The sequence below is a fragment of the Lepisma saccharinum genome, chromosome 21 (assembly GCF_977018435.1).
Source record: "Lepisma saccharinum chromosome 21, izLepSacc3.1, whole genome shotgun sequence".
In the NCBI taxonomy this organism is placed as follows: domain Eukaryota; kingdom Metazoa; phylum Arthropoda; class Insecta; order Zygentoma; family Lepismatidae; genus Lepisma; species Lepisma saccharinum.
The window spans coordinates 57482814-57503362 of record NC_139249.1 but is presented as its reverse complement, the minus strand read 5'-3'; the positions used below and the strand labels follow the sequence as shown (position 1 = coordinate 57503362).

General features: G+C 36.9%; 1 protein-coding gene across 2 annotated transcripts in view; it reads left to right on the top strand.

Moving 5' to 3' along the window:
• Mms19 (MMS19 nucleotide excision repair protein) overlaps positions 1–9310 on the top strand; it is a 316830-nt gene extending 307520 nt beyond the window's left edge. For both annotated transcript variants that reach the window (XM_083142473.1, XM_083142472.1), the window contains exons 18-19: positions 892–972; positions 9118–9310. In XM_083142473.1, coding sequence (XP_082998599.1) covers positions 892–972; positions 9118–9237 — 201 coding nt within the window. In that variant the 3' untranslated portion in view covers positions 9238–9310. The remainder of the gene's footprint in view (positions 1–891; positions 973–9117) is intronic.
• Positions 9311–20549: the final 11239 nt, after the last annotated feature.

Genomic DNA, 20549 nt, shown 5'->3' with positions numbered 1-20549 from the left:
CCTTTGTGCTCGTAATACTGCTGCGACGTTTTCATACTTTTGATTACTACTTCTCGTGTCGTAATTGGTTGACCCAATGCAGCACTTTTTGACAGTATGTTTCATGCTCTCAAAACATATTCACCAACACTTTCCTTCTCACCAATTTTTATGTTCTTCATTTCCACACCTATATCTATTATTTTGTCCTGTGTGTTTCCCGTGTGAATACGTTTACGTTCATCCCACAGTGTTTTTGCACATGTCTCGTTGATGAACAGTCCACCCTGGTCGGGTGATAAAGTAACAACTATGACAACAAAAGCTTAGTCATTTTTACTTTCCCAAACGATTCTAGTTTTTTCTTCTGTTGGTTCATCATTCAATATTGCGTCCTTGTACAATCCCTTACTTTGCAGCACTGCACTTACCTTTAGTACCCAGACATGATATTTGCCATTGTTCAGTAATTCTATCTTACTCACGTCCGCCATTCTGCTAACCACGGGCTGCTACCACTGTAGTTCCATTTCTAGGATCGATAACAAATACGACGATGCATAAATTAACAATAACAACTATTTAGTCCTGCCAAACGGTAAGATACAAAGTTGTACAATTTCTATAACGTCTTCACCCCGAGACCGCCATACTACCGACACCGACTATTCAATCCCGCGTAATGTGAGCATGTGAGTAATGTGAGCCAGTCCGCAACAAAAACCATGTGCAGACTAACAAGTAAGTGTCATTTCAGTGAAAATATTGGAACACTTTGCAATGCCCCTGTAAGCCAACCACGTTGCAATGCCCCTGTAAGCCAACCACGGTACTTTGGGAACCACTGTTCCAAAAGTTAATGCATTTTAACATTGATCAGTAATGATGACATGTTATAATTTTCTTCTTCAGAAAATAAAAGTTGCTGCTCTCCAGTGTTTGCTGCATTGCTGTACATTCCCAACTTACTTGCTGCTACCATTTAAAAGTGAAGTAAGTACATGCTGTTTTTCTTTACTACAAAAAGTGTTTTCTGTGTAACAGTTACAGAACCAGTGTGCAAATGAAGCTTTTTGCTTTGTGGGGGTGTGGGGGGGTGGGTATGCTCACTCAGTAGTGTATTTGTGATTTCATTTCAGGGGTAGTTTTTTAAGGTATGCTGTTGATCTTTTTTTTTAGGAATATGGGGCCAAAGAGGGGAGTTATGATCCTCTCCCCGTGGATGCTCCACTGTGTTTCCAAACATTGCTATTCAGAAATCAATTTCCGATTGGCTCGTAAAAATCCGTACGTAACCGCAGCAGCGACGTTGTGCATGCCCAAGAGCCAGCAGTAATGTGTAATCGCACTCCATACACAACAAAAGTCAATTTGCTTCAACAGTGCTCAAGTAGTGCTCCCACCAGTTGTGAGGTGAATAGTGTGATTCGATTCCATCAAACAGAAGTAGTGAACACAGCTGAAATTCATGGTCATTTGTGTCGTGTTTATGGCAATGGCATTATAGGTGAAAGTGCTGTGAGGTGCAGGAAACTTATGGCTGGGCATGCAGATGTGCTTTATGAGAGAAGTCAAGGAAGACTTTCAATTGTGAGCAGTGAACTTGTTCGACAAATTGAAGAAATTGTGCGAGCAAAATACCGTTTTACAATTTCACAACTCTCCAGGAAATTTCCTCAAATTTCCAGGACACAATCGACGATGAATTTCAGCTGCAAATACTTCTGCTTGAAGGAATCGAATCCCACCATGCACCTCACAAGTGGCAGGAACAGTAATACGAGCATCCATGTTCAACAGTTCCTACTCTGGCACCGTTAAAGCAAATGGACTGGGGTTGTGTGTGGAGTGCAGTTACACATTCCTGCTGGTTACTGCGTATGTGCCATGTTGCTGTGGTTATGTACTGCTTTTTACAAGCCAATCGGAAGTTGACTTTTGAATAGCCCTGGTATGTTACCAGTTAGTGAACTAAACTATTGCCTTGCAGTTGAAAGTATCTTAGAACAGTGGTTCTAACCTAGGATATTATATCTTATCATAACATTTACATGTAATTTGGAAACAATATATTTACATTCTAAGAAAACTTTAACACAAACAAAACTACTGAACTAATAATATTGAGAAAACTTGATCAAATTTTTATTGAACTTGTTGGTGAGACATGAACAAATAATGCAGATGAAATCAACTCTCCTTGCAATGGTGGCAAGTTTCTTACTGTATTTATCAATGGACAGAGCAATGCCGCTAACCTGGAAGCATTTTGTAAAATCTCTGAATTCGACAACGATCTAAACAAGTAAACAATTGTCTATTAAAAATTGAGCTTCTGACGTGAACTAGGATGCAATGGTTTTAAGTGGTGTTTTTCCATAGTTAAGAAATTGTATACTGCTGTATGCTATAAATTCCATTTTCTTTGGCTGGGGTGGGGGTGGGGGGACATCCCTGGCAGGGATTTAAAAACATTTTCTTATGCCAAGGATAAACATTTTGTGACACAATTGACTATGAATTTCAACTGTGTTGACTCCTCCTGCTTGAAGGAATCGAATCCTACCATGCACCCACCATCCCCTAATTAATTTGCACACTGTTTATAACTTTTAAAAATTTAAAATTAATTTATAAGCATGTGTGGAACTAGAAAGAAAATATTGAATTGCAACAAGCAAGTTCCATAGCATGTTGAACATTTTTTTTAACATACTTTATTCCTAGGGACACATATTTATGGTTAATATGTACAAGATCAAAATGTTGATATAAAAACTGAAGTTATTTGGTTGTCAGAAGTGGTACATAAAATTATATTTCAGTGTTAAAATGGCGAATAAAATTTAAATTTTGATTTGTAAACTATAATTATTATGCAAAATAAAAATTTCTACTCACCAGGTAGGAACCTGTGCAAAGTTGCAGATTTCTGGTTGATTGATGGAGTTTGTGTGTTAAGTCCACTTTATTCACAGTAAGGCTAATCAGGACTGGACTTACAGTTTAAAGTGGGATCCAATCCACCACTGGGTATCGAACCCATGATCCCTTGATTACAACGCGAGGACACTAGCAAAATGCCATCGGGGAGACTTTTTGTATCTCTGAAGTTACAGGTGTTTTCGACCAATTTTTTCACTGGCCTGTTAATTTTAAATCACAATATTTTGTCAATCACTGCACCTATGGAAGTGATTCAGACAACATTTGAAAGGCCCTGGAGAGATCTTTCCCATGAGATATTACATGCTTATATCAGGGGAAAATTGTTTTGTAGGCTGGTGTAATCAATATTTGGGTAGTTATTGTTTCAAAAACAAGTCCTGCATTTTCACTATATACATAAACACTGTTACTCAAGAACTGTACAAGATTTGAAACTGTGATGTCAATGAAATCCGGAGTTAGGTTAGGGTAGGTAAGGTAATGTATAACAACATATTCTGATAGATACCCTACAGTACTGGGTAAAGTAAGAATTGATGATGAAAATTATAGGCAAAGTATAAAGGTGAACACATGACATGTGCAGAAACCCCCTCCCCTTTCCTCCAGACCACTAGAGAAGGCTAAACTACTATAAATGCAGGGTGGCTACCCACCAGAAATTCCTCAAGTTCCTGGAATTCTGCATGAATTTTTCTCTTATTAATCCAGTTCTCATTGAATGTACACATATTTATAAATGCCCTGAGGCAAGTTTTTCACAATTTAACTGAAGCAAGATAAAGCTGTGTAGAAAATAAAACTGAATTCTGTCAATTTGTTTACTTTGTTAGTGATCTTTGCAGAACAATCTGTCTGACAGACATAAGTTTATTGCAAGATCCTATATCTCGAAGTTGATTTGGTAAACTTGAGTTTGAATTTTCTTATACAAGTAACAATTTTTCATAGATTAGTATACGAGGGTCACTATTTATATTTTGAGCCTTGGCAACACTGATTGAAGTTAGGCGCGATTTGACGTTTGCACGGAATCGTCTGGCATTATTGACCATAACGTACTTCAAATGTTTTGTCAGTAGCTTCATTTGTGTTGTTTATGTTGCCTTGGAGATTGCACGACAACAATAAAATGGAATTAACTGGAATTTAATTCATTTAATTAAATAAATGGAATTTTCGTGCGATGATTTTTTACGATTTTCGACGTGGATTATCAAGACAAGAGTGCATCGATTAACTTACTTCCACATTTGCCGATGAAGCCCCATCCTTTGCCACTGTGAAACGCTGGTATAACAAATTTAATCGTGGCCGCCATTCGCTCACCGACGAGATTCGCGAAGGTCGTCCAAAATCAGTTGTTGTTCAAGAAAACATTGATGCTGTGCAAAACCTAATACTGTAAGATCGTCATGTGACATACTGTGAGATTGAGGCAACCGTAGGCATTAGTTCCACCAGCATATATAAAATATTACATGATCATTTAGCTGTGAGAAAGGTATGTTCTCGTTGGATCCCACACAATTTGACAAAAACTCAAAAAGACGCTCACGTCAATTGGTGCAAAACAAATGCTCACTAAATACAATCGTGGTGCTTCAAAAGACGTATATAAGATTGTAACAGGTGACGAATCATGGATATATGCATATGAGCCGGAACATAAACAGCAGTCGACTGTATGGGTGTTTCAAGATGAACCCAATCCAACAAAAGTTGTTCGTGCTTGAAGCACATCGAAACAAATGGTCGCCTGTTTTTTCGGGAAAACTGGTCATGTGGCAACTGTGCCTTTAGAGGAACGTAGAACGGTAAACTCTGAATGGTACACAACAATTTGTTTGTTTGTTTTCCGTATTTGACCGAAGACCTCTAGCAAACGCCGTCTGATCATTCTTCATTAAGACAATGCCAGCTGTCACACATCTCGTCTAACAACCGACTTTATGAACAGTCAAAAAATCGTATTGATGGGTCATCCGCCGTACAGTCCTGATTTGGCACCCAATGACTTCTTCTTGTTCCCGAATGTCAAGAATAAATTGCGTGGACAACGATTTTCGTCGGCGGAAGATGCCGTTGATGCGTTCAAAAACCATATTATGGAGGTGTCTCAAGAAGATTGGAAAAACTGCTTTGACAAATGGTTCGAACGAATGCAAAAGTGTATTGACCATAAAGGAGAATACTTCGAAAAACAATAAAGCAGTTTTCAATGCCAAATTCCTGGTTTTCATTGTTAGGCTCAAAATATAAATAGTGACCCTCGTATTCCATAACATTTGTGACTTGTGTTTGTAGATTTTCGATTGAGTATGTGAAATGGTGAATGTAAACTCTGCACCTTAAACTAAATATTTTAAATATATATATATATTAGTTTAATTGAATTGAATTAGAATTTTTAGATATGTTGGAATCACACAGACCCTTTATATTGTTAATATATTTGTGTGGGTATGTGTGTGAGTAGTGAGAGGTGGTTTTGATTGATTGATTGAGTTGGTATTTTAAGTCCACCTTATGCACAGGAAGGCTAATCGGGACTGGACCCACAGTTTAAAGTGGGATCCGAACCACTATGTGCCTTCACTGGGTATTGAACCCGAGTGAGAGGTGGTAATACTTAAGGTTTAAATAGAGAAAACTTCTAATTGTACCCTTGAATTCTTCGAAAGTTCACCTTGAAAACTGGAAATACTTGAATGTTGCAATGGTTCTATAGTAGCCACTCTGGATACAGTGCCACATTGTGCTATGTCAAGCTAGGCATCCCTGAGACTGGCTGCACACAGGTGTTTGCATGATGCAGTTGATTCATTACCAAATGGCAAATACCAGTTTGTGCATCAATAGCATGTAGTTGTACGAATGTCTGTAATGCCCCTCAGTACCTTTGCATGGCATCCTATGTCTTTTCCTACAATTAAGCAGATGTCTATGGATGTTACTAGGTTGATTTAAATCTAAATTTAAATTGGATGTTTTTTGTTTTTTTTTTTTAAAAAAAAAGGCGCTCATTTAAATCACTTTAAAGAAATAATTTATAAAATAATGTACATAAGGGATCTGTAGATATCAGAATCATTTTTGGTGAAAGTACATTAATCTCGTAATCATTGAATGGTGTTTCTTATGCTCTAAGAAAGGAGACAAAATATATGTACTGATAGAGTGAAGCTCATACAATAGGAAATGTAATATGTAAATATGTAAACTGCAGACACGCTTAAATTTCTCTTGATATAAAATTCAATAATTTTTATGGGCAATAATAGCAAAAATTTTGTGTAGAATAATGTACAAGACACTAATCACGTTAAACCATAGTGTCATTATTATCAAGCTGTAAATAAACATGGCAGCTGATATACCTTTAAGAAATCACCAAAATTCAGCTTCAAAGACTATAAAAAATATTTAAAATTACAATTACATAGTACATCTTGAATGTTTTATTTTCACTAGAAGAATGTTACTGAAATTAGTATAGTTTCTTAACACACTCAACAAACATTTCCATAGTAGGGTCATATATAGAGCATCAGAAACAGAAAAAGTATATTTACATACAATTTTTTATTTGCTTTAACCAAACTGTTCAAATATTTTACAGGCCATTTACCAGAAAAACCTTTCTATTAAAAAGCAGTTTTCTAAATGTATGGTGTCAAAAACCATACAAGCACATTTAAGCATGTTAAAAAAATTGATTTAAATAAAAGGATCTGATTTAAATAAAAAAAATCATCAAAAATGATTTTTTAAATAAAAAAATATGATTTCTAATAGTAATGTACTGTTTATTGATTGTTCTGGAGAGATGTGAGGATTCTGGAAACTCAGAGAAATTGTGGATAGAGTTTGTGTGTCACTCAATGAAAAGCTTTCATTACCCAGCGTTCAGTTTGATATTGTTGGCCCAGGAATGTAATGAATGCTGTTATTTACTACAATTTATTTTTCACACATTGTGAAGCTTGTAGGGGTGGCTACTCTGCCACTGTACCCTTACATGTACTACATAATGTGCAGCCATGTTGTACTCAGAGTGACTACTCACCAGGAATTCTGTGTGAATTATTGGCTCCAGGAATTATGCATGAATTTTTCTCCGTAGACGTGAAAAAAATTGCAACTTTTATTAATCCAATACCATTGAATTTATACATATTTATTTATAAATGCCCTGGGCCAAGTTTTTCACAGTTTAGCTTTTATTTACATAGAGCAAGAAAATGTAAGCTTCATGGAAAATAAAACCGAATTCTCTCAATCCGTTTACTTTGTTAGTGTCCTTTGCAGAACAATCTATCTGACAGATGGAAGATTATTGCAACATACGATATCTTGAAGTTGATTAGGTAAATTTGAGTTTGAAATTCTTATACAATTAACAATTTTAGTAGTTTAGTATATCCTGTAATTTGTGACTTGTGTTTATATATTTTGAGCTTCAGTATATATAATGGCATATGTAAACTCCGCACCTTAAATTAAACGTAAATTATATATATCATTTAATTGAACTTAATTAAAATTTTTGGGTACGTTGGAATTGCACAGACCCTTTGTATTGTTCATATATCTGTGTCTCTATGTGTGTGGGTGGTGAGAGGTGGTAATTTATAAGGTTGAAATACAGAAAACATCTACTAGTACCCTTGAATTTTTTAAAAGTTCACATTGAAAACCAGGAATTATACTTGAATTTAATTGTGGTCTTAGAGGCCACCCTGTTACTCCGTGGGTGAATCAAAAAGTAAGTTACACCCCATGTAAATAACAAACAAAACACATTAGGAAGAAAAAATGTATTAGACGAAAATGCATGAACATTTAACTTTTTTTGACATAGTCACTAAGGTGTTCCAAGCACTTTTCGTATCGTGTGACCAGTTTTATGATTCCTTGTGTGTAAAAATTCCATCCAATTTCTTTGAACCACTTTGAGACTGCTTCCTGCACTTCCTCATCTGACGCAAAATGCTGACCACGTAGGTCTTGTTTGAGAGAACCGATAAGGTGGTAGTCACAGGGTACCAAATCGGGGCTATAGGGAGGGTGAGACTACACTTCCCACTTGAATTTCTGCAGTAAATCCTGTGTGACACCAGCTGTAGGGGGCTAGCATTGTCATGAAGAACAACAACCCCATTATTCAATCTTCCGGACCTTCGATCTTTAATGGCTTTTCTCAGCTTCTTTAAAGTCTCACAGTATGTTGTAGCACTGATTGTTGGTCCTCTGGGCACAAACTCACTATATACAACACCTTCGGAATCGAAGAAGATAGTCAGCATTACCTTTCGAATCGTTGGACAGGTTTTGGCTTTTCTTGGTGGTGGCGAATCCTTGTCTGTCCATTCCATGGATGCCCTCTTTGTCTCGGGAGTGTATTGGTGCACCCAAGACTCATCTCCTGTGATTATTTTGCTCAGAAACTGTTGACCATCCGTGGAATAACGCCGAAGAAATGACAGCGCAGCATCAAAATGTTGTTTTTTGTGCCAGTCGGTTAACAAGCGCGGCACCCAGCGAGAGCACAGTTCACGATAACCCATCTGATCCCAAATCAGCATAGAAGCACTACCATAGGATATGTTCATTTCACTTGCAATCTCTAATTTTCACGCAGCAGTTAGCAAGAATGATTGCATTCACATGCTCCACGTTGTTGATAGTGTTCACAGTTGCAGGCCGGCCAACACGCGGTTCATCGTTCACAGTCGATCTTCCCCCTTTGAACATCTGGCACCATTTTGCGATCATGGGGCCTGACATCGCATTTTCACCATACACCTTGACAATTTGGCGATAGATTTTCTCTCATTACGCCTTTGTGCCCACAAAAATCGGACGACGGATCGCACCTGAATGTTGGACGCCATCTCAGTTGACACGCCATACTCACACTGTGACTACTCACATACTAAACCAGCGTGATTATTTTATCTCTTAGTACAGGAACATGTGTGGGGTGTAACTTACTTTTTGATTCACCCTAGTATTTAAATTCTGTATTTTTATATGCTAAATCATCTGTCTATGGAGAGAGAGAGAGAGAGAGAGAGAGAGTGTGAGTGAGTGAGTGAGTTAGTGTGTGTGTTCGTTTCCTACTTTCTTTGTTAGTGTTATATACACAGATCTGTTTGCTGATAAAGAATGGTAATTTTTTTGCAGGTTATCAAAGGGTTGAGTATGTGCCTTGATGACAAGAAGCGAATTGTTCGTCGTGAAACTGTTAGAGCTAGAGGAAAGTGGTTTCTAGTTGGTGCACCTAACAAACCAGAGGACAGATAATGAAGACGGGAATACTTGTAATAATAATAATTTGTTATGAATGCTGTTATAGGATGTTGAAATATAAATTTCAAACCTTAATAAAGTAACTGTATATATGAAAAACTGTACTGTTTGTATTGCACCTCAAATGTTTAGTTTAGGGTTGGGAGAGATGAATCAGTACTCTATTGGTATTGACCGATATAGGCATATCGGTGTATCAGTAAAATTACCAATTATTTTGCCGATCCAGTATAATTTAGTGAGAAATTCTGGCATTTTGTTATAATTTTTATGGATAATCTCCATGCCCTACTTTTAAAAAAAGTAAATGTCTAAATATGCAACTTCTTTTGCCCTGCAGTCACCTGGAAACAAACATTTATTAAGGAGGTTCTTCAAGAACCATTTGGAATTTTATAAAAAAAAAAAAGTAAAGTGTTCCCCTGTGCATAGCACCATGCCATGAAGGCGTATAGGGGGTGTGGGGGTAACGCCCCACACTTTCTTGATCCGGTCGTGAGTGGGGGTGATGTGATCAGCATCACGCCCCTGACCGCCTTTACCCCCCAGGGTTTCCCCCAGGTACCCATGTTATTCGACGCTGGGTAGGCACCGGGGCCGCTTCCACCGTTAGAAAAGTTCCCGGATTTGAACCGGCCGGGGATCGAATCCGGGACCTTTAGCATGGTAGTCAGATGCGTTACCGACTGAGCCACCGCGGCCACCTTATATCGGATCGATAAAATATCAATTATGGGTATTCGTAAATTTTATGTCTGTTCTTTATCAGTATTGACCAGAATTTCATATCTGCCCATCCCTAGTTTATTTCATGTATCAGATATGAGATATGTAGGCAAGAGTAAGAGTGGATTGCTCTTCAGATATAAAATAATAACAAAATATGAATTTTGAATTAGTATCTACTACCCACTCCTTACAAGCAATGACTTTGCACATTACCAAATATGACCAACAATTGTTTTTTTCTTTCAAGTTTTATTTAGTATTTCATGTGGAATATATCAGCAGAGGAATAAAATTTTGAAGATAGCAAACATATTTTGGGAAGGCATTGTTATGCAGTTCTTTGTATAGTAGGCACCAATTTCATTGAGGATTCCCATTTGGCTAGTCTGCCTCTGGTGTAACACAATATTGTGAACTTTTAATTAATCGTAAGTGAGTTACTACTCTTTCCCTGAAACTTACTTGCAGAAGTTCTATTAATTTTGATGGCCTTAACCACCATCCACTTGCGAACCTTTTGCTTCACTGTTGGCCTGGCCTCGTGTTCTTGTCATTTCTCTGCATGCTGCTAGTGTAGCCAGTTCGTCTGCTGCATGCACTGGGTATGTGACGAACTGGCTACGCTAGCACTCCTATCGATCAATATGGCCATAAACAGAATTTGTAGTGTAGTCTTTAAACACATTTACCGGTAACTTCCTACAGCATTGAAATAGAACCTTCTTCTTTGCACCAAATTAAAGAGAATCTCTGTGCTTTGCACCATGCCATGAAGGCATATAGAGAGTGTGGAGTTAGGGCTCCACAGTTTCTTGATCATGGCCAAAGGTGGGCATAATGTGATCAGCCTTTACCCCCCAGAGTTTCCTCCAGGTACCCACTTTATGCGACGCTGGTTGGGCACTGGAGCTGCCTGAACAGGTGGAAAAAAATCTCTGTTCTCACCTGCTGGGGATCAAACATGGGTCTCTCACGTGGTAGTCAGACACCCTAAGGACTGAGCTACAACGGCCAGAATCAATTGGAGAATTTATGAAATAAAATATATTGTCACTACTCGACATGTTTTCTGAAATATATTAACTAAACTGTATAAAATTAAATTTTTTAGTGCCTGTTTTAACATTTTAGCATAAATTACTTAATAATTATGAATAATATTTTGGGCTGATTATTAGAGTATTTTAAGAACTTTAGAAGTGATACAACTTCACAAGTGTGGTCAGAAAGAAAGTAAAAGTGGTAGAATATTTCACTTCTGGCAGAGAACTTTTCCTTTGGGGTGGGCATACTACATCCATACCTGAATACAAAATGCCTGGAACCCCAAGTTTTTAAGCTCTCGTTCGTGTGTAATGACATCATGAAAATAACAGTCGTGGTGAAAAATTCTATTCCTGAACCCTGTTACTTCATTTCACCTATATATTCAGGTTTGGAATCATGCCCTGTGTTTTGGAGGTTCCAGTATTCAATGGTGGAACCAAAATTAATGCCATACTAAGTTCATGAAATAATAATAATAGTTGTTCAAGATGTTTTCTCGGGATATCAACAAGTGATTTCCGGATAGGCTTCCAAGCTTTCGAGAACTGATGTTACTCTCATCTTCAGGGGTTGAAGTGCAGATATGTGTTGTGGCAATGTGTTTGGTGGGGGGTCTGCTGTAGATGGTGGGTCAATCAGGTGCTGTATATCGGACATCCATGCTCCCAGTCGACTATTGCTAACCAGGCTGGGTCAACTTGAATCTCTAAATATGAGAGTGACGTTGACTCCTAAGAGCTTTGAAGCCTATCTGGAAATCCCGAGTAAACCTCATCATCATTTGCTGCCAGGAGAGCTTCAAGAATTATTTCACACACCTCTACAGGGAGGAAATGTTGCAGCGGATCCTCCGAATTGAAGATTAATGCACCAAGAAAGCCAATCTGTTGTCATCATTGACTTTCTTACAGAGATACAGAAACAATAATATAATACACATCTTTATCAAACTGCAATACAGTTAAGACTGATTTATACGTAACTCAGTTCTGCGTAATTCTGATTTATACATATATTATTGTAGGTCCCGGCAAAATATAATTTAAAAAAGTGTTAATTAAACCTTTTTTGTACGTAATTCAGTGTTATACGTACTAATTTTAATAAAATACAGTTGATTTGTATGTAACCAAGCTACAACAATGTCACAGTTCCAGTTTTCAGTTTGAACGAGAAAGAATACATTTCACTAGATGGAACTTGCATCGACAGACAGAAGCCTACTCCATACTCACTTGGAAATCTCACTGGTCAGCCGTGGAGAACGGAAAGAGGAAAACTTACATGCTTGACCGGAAAATAAAAAATACACAGGAAGTGAACGCTATAATCCACATAAAACTGAAATAGCTGCAGATTTAGGCATAGCTTGTACTACACTTTTCACATTGATTAGTAAAAAAAAATATATGCTATTTTAGACAATTTTTTAAAATTGGTTAGAGAATCTATAAAACTATAGTGTCTACTGTAGTATTTCAGTATCAATGTGTTCACTAATAAAGTGGCAAATGTAATGTATTCAAGAATCAAACTTTTAGATTTGTTAATTTACCACTTTATGACAGAAATAACCTGTATTACGTATATATTGTTCCTCAAAATAGATAAAATTACAGTATTTTAATGATGATATGACATGGTATCTAAATCATCCATTTCTTGTACACTTTTCTGTCCAAGGCTAGTTTTTGGACTTCGGACATTGTTTTCTCTTCATCTTTTCCACATACTACTACATTCTTGTAGCATGTCTAAACCCTTTAAGCTTTTTTGACTGTTTGCCAGAATTCTTTAACATTTCTTTGATGGTTCTCTTCCCGTCTCTCTTTCAAAATCATCCCAAGCCTCTGAAATATCTGATCAAAAATACAGCCATGGATAGGATACTAAGATCCATCAGCATCATGTTGGAAAGAGAAAGAATACATTTCACTAGATAGAACTTGCATCGACAGACGGAAGCCTACTCCATATTCACTTGGAAATCTCTTCTTCCTTTTCTCCGAATGGGAATGGATAGAAACAACCACCAAGACAGCAGCCGAGCAGAGCAGTAAATACATCCGCTTAGCCTCAGACAAGTCAGCTGCTTGCCAACCATCCTGTTGAAGGGGTTGAACTTCACGCCAGCTCCTAAGACCATTCGAACCACAGACATAATCAGCAGAATCGAGCAAGCTGCAAAAGATCTTCCCGTCACAACCGGCCAGGACATACGTTGAGAAGCATATGTGGTTCAGCCATAGCTGAACATCACAGCAACAGAGAAAGCTGCACTCAAAGCAACTGAGAGAAGACCAGGACATTATTATTCTACTAGCAGACAAAGGAAACACTGCTGTTTTACTCCAATCCACAGACTACAACAGCAAAATCACCGATGGTACACACACCAAGACCCTACTGCAGCAATAGAGAGTAAAACCTGAGCTTTACTTTAGAAATCCACACTGCCGAAAGAAACCCGGGACCGGTTACACCCAATGGAAAAATACCACCATGACTGTGAGGCCTTCCTAAAATACACAAAGCTGTTGAACCATTAAGACCTATCATCAGTGCTACGGATTCCCTACCTACAGACTCGCCAAATTCCTAACTGCAAAACTCCAACCTCTGATGGGCAAGTCCCAACACCATGCCAAAAACTCATCAGACTTCATCAAGGCCCTGCAGAGCATACTTAGAGAATCGCTGGTCTACACCCTGTCCCGGGTGTGTGTAGAGCAAGCAAATGAAAACAAGCCCAAGCTAAACGGCTAAAAGCCAAATTTTTAAAATATAAATTAAATGATTATTCACGTGTTCCAAAAGTTGATGTCACCAATTATCTGCTCTTTGGTTGTGATGTGAATGTAAAAGAAATCACTAAAAAAATCTCGAATCTATGAACAGCAATTTGGCTAGAAGATGTAGGAACCTAAGTAGATGGCAAATGCTTGTCTTTCTGTTTATCACACTGAACTGGATTTCCAGTAGGAATGCCCTAATGGACGCTGTACTGGCTACCTGGGTGGAAAAAACTGCTGCTGGCTGGCTGCTTGACTGGTTTTGAGGAATATGCCATGTTCTAATCGCAACTGGCTTTCCTCGACTGGATTTTGTGGAACAGCAAATCAGAGCAAAGTGTGCTATGTGAATATAATCTGTGAGTTTGAGAGATGGAAGTTTTTTGTCTTTGGCTCCCATTCCGAGTGTTGGTTGTTTTTTTTCCTTCTCGATAAAAGAAAAAAGTAACAGAGATGATGTGCATTTGCGCTTGACACACACAGCTAGAGATCTCCCTGTGCCTAACCTATTTCTTTCATGACCAGGATAACTCCTTTACATTTTGTAGGGGGTGTTAAAGGACTTTTGACTCGGCATAGTTCATGTATAGTTCATGTAATGGGACTTTTATCAGTCACATAGTTACACATATTATTTTGTATCTTCTCATCCCATTGCAGTCCCAGAATAATTTTTTGGTATGTTTTATAGTATGGCATGAGGGACCAAATATTTTTTTTTCACGATTTTTGGTGATGACATGTTTTGAGATATTCAAGGTCAAAAGTCAAGGTCACGTGACAAGATTATATTTTTATCGAAAGTTGGGTTTTTTATATATCACTGGAAAGCTTGTTCAATTCCCTGTACAATAAGCTTGATTTGAGCTTTCTAGGTGAAATAGTGGCGGAGTTACAGCACATTTAGTATACCTAAGCGGCTCAAAAAGGGCAATTTCTGCTAACTTTGACATTCAATAATTTAACAATTACAAGAGGCACGAGACTAAAAATTTTCATAGTTACTAAGTTCCATGCATACTTTCAACTCCCCAAATTTCATGAAAATCGGAGATGGTCAGGTTGGAAATTACACATATCAGTGTTGATTTGGCATGGAATGACTCATACGAAACTTCCAACCCAGTGAAACTTTGTAAGTGTTCTTAATATTGTAAATAATAGTGTGTAAGTATATCGTGAACTTAAGGCTTTTCAAGAAATTCGCGTTGATTGCTAGCACTTGTTTGAAACTTATTTTCTCTACAGGCCTACCCAGAGATGATATTCCTTAAAATGTTGAATTATTATGCTTTTCAGAGACTGAAAAGCGTTTTAATTATTAAACTTCGAATATAGGATCAAAACTTGATTTTTCGAGAAATTCGCGTTCAATTCTACTATTCATTTGAGACGCATTTTCTATACAGACCGAGCCAGAGATGATTTTCTTTAAAATGTTGAATTATTATGCTTTTCAGAGCCTGAAAATCACTTTAATTATTACATTTCGCCTTTAGGATCAAAACTTGATTTTTCGAGAAATTCGGGATCGATGCTAATATTCATTTGAGATTCATTTTCTGTACAGACCAAGTGTGACATTTTTCTACGCAGATTAGTAATAGAAGCATTACGTTATATTATCGCGTAGAAAAACCTCAGTTTTCCTCATCACTTCCGTACGCCTTGCGTCAGTCTTTTGTTATGGCTAGTTGGTTGAATCGCCGCTAGAGGCCCTCAGTTGCATCACTTGGTTTCCACGTTTATGCATAGACGGAAGTCGCCAGTTTTGAAGTACAGTCTCGACCCGAAGGAACATTGGACACGTTGGCCAAGATATACGTACCTCCTCCTCCCCCGATTCGACCTTCGAGAGCATTGCCTGTCTTTAACTCTCGGAACTTGGCAAGAAGTTCTTTCCAGACTGTATGGTGAATAATATCCGAGAGAGTTATTGCTGGAGAGATGGAAGCAAAGTAGTGGTGGGACTATACGAAGTGTTTTGACTGTTGCCCATTTTGATTCCTGTTTCTTCTTGGTCGAAGTTGTGTATGCACGATGAGAACACAATTGACGATGTTCGAGGAAAAGATACAAGCTGCCTTCCAGGAAGTTTGGACGTGTTTGGATAACGGCGCTTAGGAAGACGGACGTTTGACTTTGTATGTTACAATCATCAAGAAACCATGCAGTCGTATAGATTCGTCGCCGAGGTATGTACTTTTGTTGCCAGTTGATAGTGAATAACGAAGTGTCATCGGAGGAATGTACATAGTTATGGCGGATTATATTGCAAGTGCGAATTATCAAGAAATAATGTAAAGAGTGCAAACGAAAGGGCTACATTTTTTCCTTCGCAACTTTCAAGACAAACGTCACAATTGCCCCAGAGTAACGTGACGTCACGTTTTGTTCCCTTTCTAGTTTATGTACGGCTAATTTGACGAAGTACGTATATACAGCATTATCGCAGTGTAGCGCTGTATAATTATCAAGGAACTTGTTCGTTACGAGTTGGTAAAAAAAGAAAGGTATTAAAAAATGCACTTACGTAATTTCACGACGATGCAGTGGGGATAAATTGATACGCTACGTACCTTAGCAGTGGCCGCGGTGGCTCAGTCGGTAACGCGTCTGACTACCATGCTCAAGGTCCCGGGTTCGATCCCCGGCCGGTTCAAATCCGGGAACTTTTCTAACGGTGGAAGCGGCCCCGGCGCCTACCCAGCGTCGAATAACATGGGTACCTGGGGGAAACCCTGGGGGGTAAAGGCGGTCAGGGGCGTGATGCTGATCACATCACCCCCATTCACGACCGGATCAAGAAAGTGTGGGGCGTTACCCCAACACCCCCTATACGCCTTCATGGCGTGGTGCTATGCACAGGGGAACACTTTACCTTTTTACCTTAGCAAAAAAACCATGTAAGAGCACCAAAGAATTGAGGTTTCTGTAATGTCATGTGTAGGCCAAAGATCCATGATTAGGTATTTCTAGGTTATAAGAAGAAACGTTTATATAGGAATTGTCGATAATGTAATATGTCAAAATAGCATTGGTTTAATGGGGAATACGTTGATGCTGTTTCAATTTTGGGAGTAGCTTTAACAGGTTGATCTAATCTATTGTGATAGCTGACATTTCGGCTATAGGATCAAAACTTGATTTTTCGAGAAATTCGGTTTTAATGCTAATACTCACTTGAGACTCATTTTTTATACAGACCAAGCCAGAGATTATTTTCATGAAAACGTTGAATTGTTATGCTTTTCAGAGACTGAAAGGCGTCTTGATTCTGATATTTCGACTATAGGATCAAAACTTGACTTTTCGAGAAATTCGCGTTCAATGCTAGCTCTCGTTTGAAACTCATTTTTCTCTCCAGACCTAGCCAGAGATGATTTTCTTTAAAATGTTTAATTATTAAGATTTTCAGAGCCTGAAAAGCGTATAAATTATTACATTACGCCCATAGGATCAAAACTTGATTTTTCGAGAGATTCGCATTAAAGGCTAATTTAAGTTTGAAACTCATTTTCTCTACAGACCAAGCGACAGATGATTTTCATGAAAATGTTGTATTATTATGTTTTTCAGAGCCTGAAAAGCGTTTTAATTATGATATTTGGTCTATAATATGAATACTTGATTTTTCGAGAAATTCGTGTTCAATGCTAATACTCACTTGTATTTTCCCTACAGGCCAACACAGATATGATTTTCCTTAAAATGTTGAATTATTATGCTTCTCAGAGCATGAAAAACGTTTTTATTATGACATTAGGACTATAAAATGTATACTTGATTTTTCGAGAAATTCGCGTTCAATGCTAGTACTTGTTTGATACTCTTTTTCTCTCCAGACCTAGCCAGAAATTATGTTCATTAAAATGTTGAATTATTATGTATATCAGAGCCTCAACTGCGTTTTAATTATTACATTTCGAATATAGGATCAAAACTTGATTTTTCGAGAAATTCGCTCTCAACGCTAATATTCACTTGAGATTCATTTTCTATACAGACCAAGCCCGAGATTATATTCTTCAAAATGTTGAATTAGTTTGTTTATCAGAGCCTGAAAAGCGTTTAAAATATTACCTTTCGCCTATAGGATCAAAACTTCATTTTTTGAGAAATTCACATTCAATGCTAATACTCACTTGAGAATCATTTTCTCTGCAGATTTATCCAGAGATGTTTTTTATTAAAAAGTTGAATTATTAACCTTTTAGAGCCTGAAATGCGTATCAATTCTGACATTTCGAATATAGGATCAAATCTTGAATTTTCGAGTTATCCGCTTTCAATGCTAATATTCACTTGATTCATTTTCTATACAGAATAAACCCAAGATGATATTCTTTAAACTGTTGCATTATTATGTATATCAGAGCCTGAAAAGCGTTTTAATTAATAGATTTCTAATATAGGGACAAAACTTGATTTTATCGAGAAATTCGCGTTAAATGCTATTTCTCGTTCAAAACTTATTTTCTCTACAGACCAAGCCAAATGAGATATTCAAGCAAATGTTGAATTATAATGCTTTTCAAAGCTTAAAAAGCGTTTAAATTCTGACATTTCGACTATAGCATTAAAACTTGATTTTTCGAGAAATTCGTGTTAAATGCTAATACTCACTTGAAACTTATTTTCTCTACAGGCCAACACAGATATGATTTTCCTTAAAATGTTGAATTATTATGCTTCTCAGAGAATGTGAAACGTTTTTATTATGACATTAGGAATATAAAATGTATACTTGATTTCTCGAGAAATACGCGCTCAATGCTAGAGATGATTTTCATTAAAATGTTAAATTATTATGCTTTTCAGAGCCTGAAAAGCGTTTTAATTCTGACATTTCGATTAAAGGATCAAAATTTGATTTTTCGATAAATTCACATTCAATGTTAGTACTCGTCTTCAACTCATTTTCTCTACAGACCTAGCCAGAGATGATTTTCATTAAAATGTTGAATTATTATGTTTTTAAGAGCCTGAAAAGCGTTTTTATTATGACATTTGGACTACAGCATGGATACTTGATTTTTCGAGAAATACGCGTTCAATGCTAATACTCACTTGAGACTCATTTTCTCTGCAGATTTATCAAGAGATGTTTTTTATTAAAATGTTGAATTATTAACCTTTTTAGAGCCTGAAATGCGTATCAATTCTGACATTTCGAATATAGGATCAAATCTTGAATTTTCGACATATCCGCTTTCAATGCTAATATTCACTTGATTCATTTTCTATAGACCAAACCCAAGATGATATTCTTTAAACTGTTGCATTATTATGTATATCAGAGCCTGAAAAGCGTTTTAATAGATTTCGTATATAGGGTCAAAACTTGATTTTACGAGAAATTCGTGTTCAATGCTAATACTTTTTTGAGACTAATTTTCTGTACAGACCAAGCCAGAGATGATTTTCATTAAAATGTTCAAATATTATATGCTTTTCAGACCCTGAAATGCGTTTTAATTCTGACATTTCGAATAAAGGATCAAAACTTGATTTCTCGAGAAATTCGCGTTCAATGCTAGCATTCGTTTGTAACTCATTTTTCTCTGCAGGCCTAGCCAGAGATGATTTCCTTTAAAATGTTTAATTATTAAGATTTTCAGAGCCTGAAAAGCGTATTAATTATTACATTACGCCTATAGGATCAAAACTTGATTTTTCGAGAGATTCGCATTAAAGGCTAATTTAAGTTTGAAACTCATTTTCTCTACAGACCAAGCGACAGATGATTTTCATGAAAATGTTTGTATTATTATGTTTTTCAGAGCCTGAGAAGCGTTTTAATTATGATACCTGGTTTATAGTATGAATACTTGATTTTTCGAGAAATTCGCGTTCAATTTACTTGTTTGATACTCATTTTCTCTCCAGAAATAGCCAGAAATTATGTTCATTAAAATGTTGAATTACTATGTATATCAGAGCCTCAACTGCGTTTTAATTATTACATTTCGAATATAGGATGAAAACTTGATTTTTCGAGAAATTCGCGCTCGTTTAAAACTTATTTTCTCTACAGGCCAACCCAGAGATGATTTTCCTTAAAATGTTCAAATATTATACTTTTCAGAGCCTGAAATGCGTTTTATTTCTGACATTTCGACTAAAGGATCAAAATTTGATTTTTCGAGAAATTCACATTCAATGTTAGTACTCGTCTTCAACTCATTTTCTCTACAGACCTAGCCAGAGATGATTTTCATTAAAATGTTGAATTATTATGCTTCTCAGAGCATGAAAAACGTTTTTATTATGACATTAGGACTATAAAATGTATACTTGATTTCTCGAGAAATACGCGCTCAATGCTAGAGATAATTTTCATTAAAATGTTAAATTATTATGCTTTGCAGAGCCTGAAAAGCGTTTTAATTCTGACTTTTCGAATATAGGATCAAAATTTCATTTTTCAAGAAATTCACGTTCAATGCTAGTACTCGTTTGATACTCATTTTCTCTCCAGACATAGCCAGAGATGATTTTCTTTAAAATGTTGAATTATTATCTTTTTAAGAGCCTGAGAAGCGTTATGACATTTGGACTACAGCATGGATACTTGATTTTTCGGGAAATACGCGTTCAACGCTAGTACTCGTTTGATACTCATTTTCTCTCCAGAACTAGCCAGAGATGATTTTCATGAAAATGTTGAATTATTAACATAGCCTGAAAAGCGTTTTAATTCTGACATTTCTACTAAAGGATCAAAACTTGATTTTT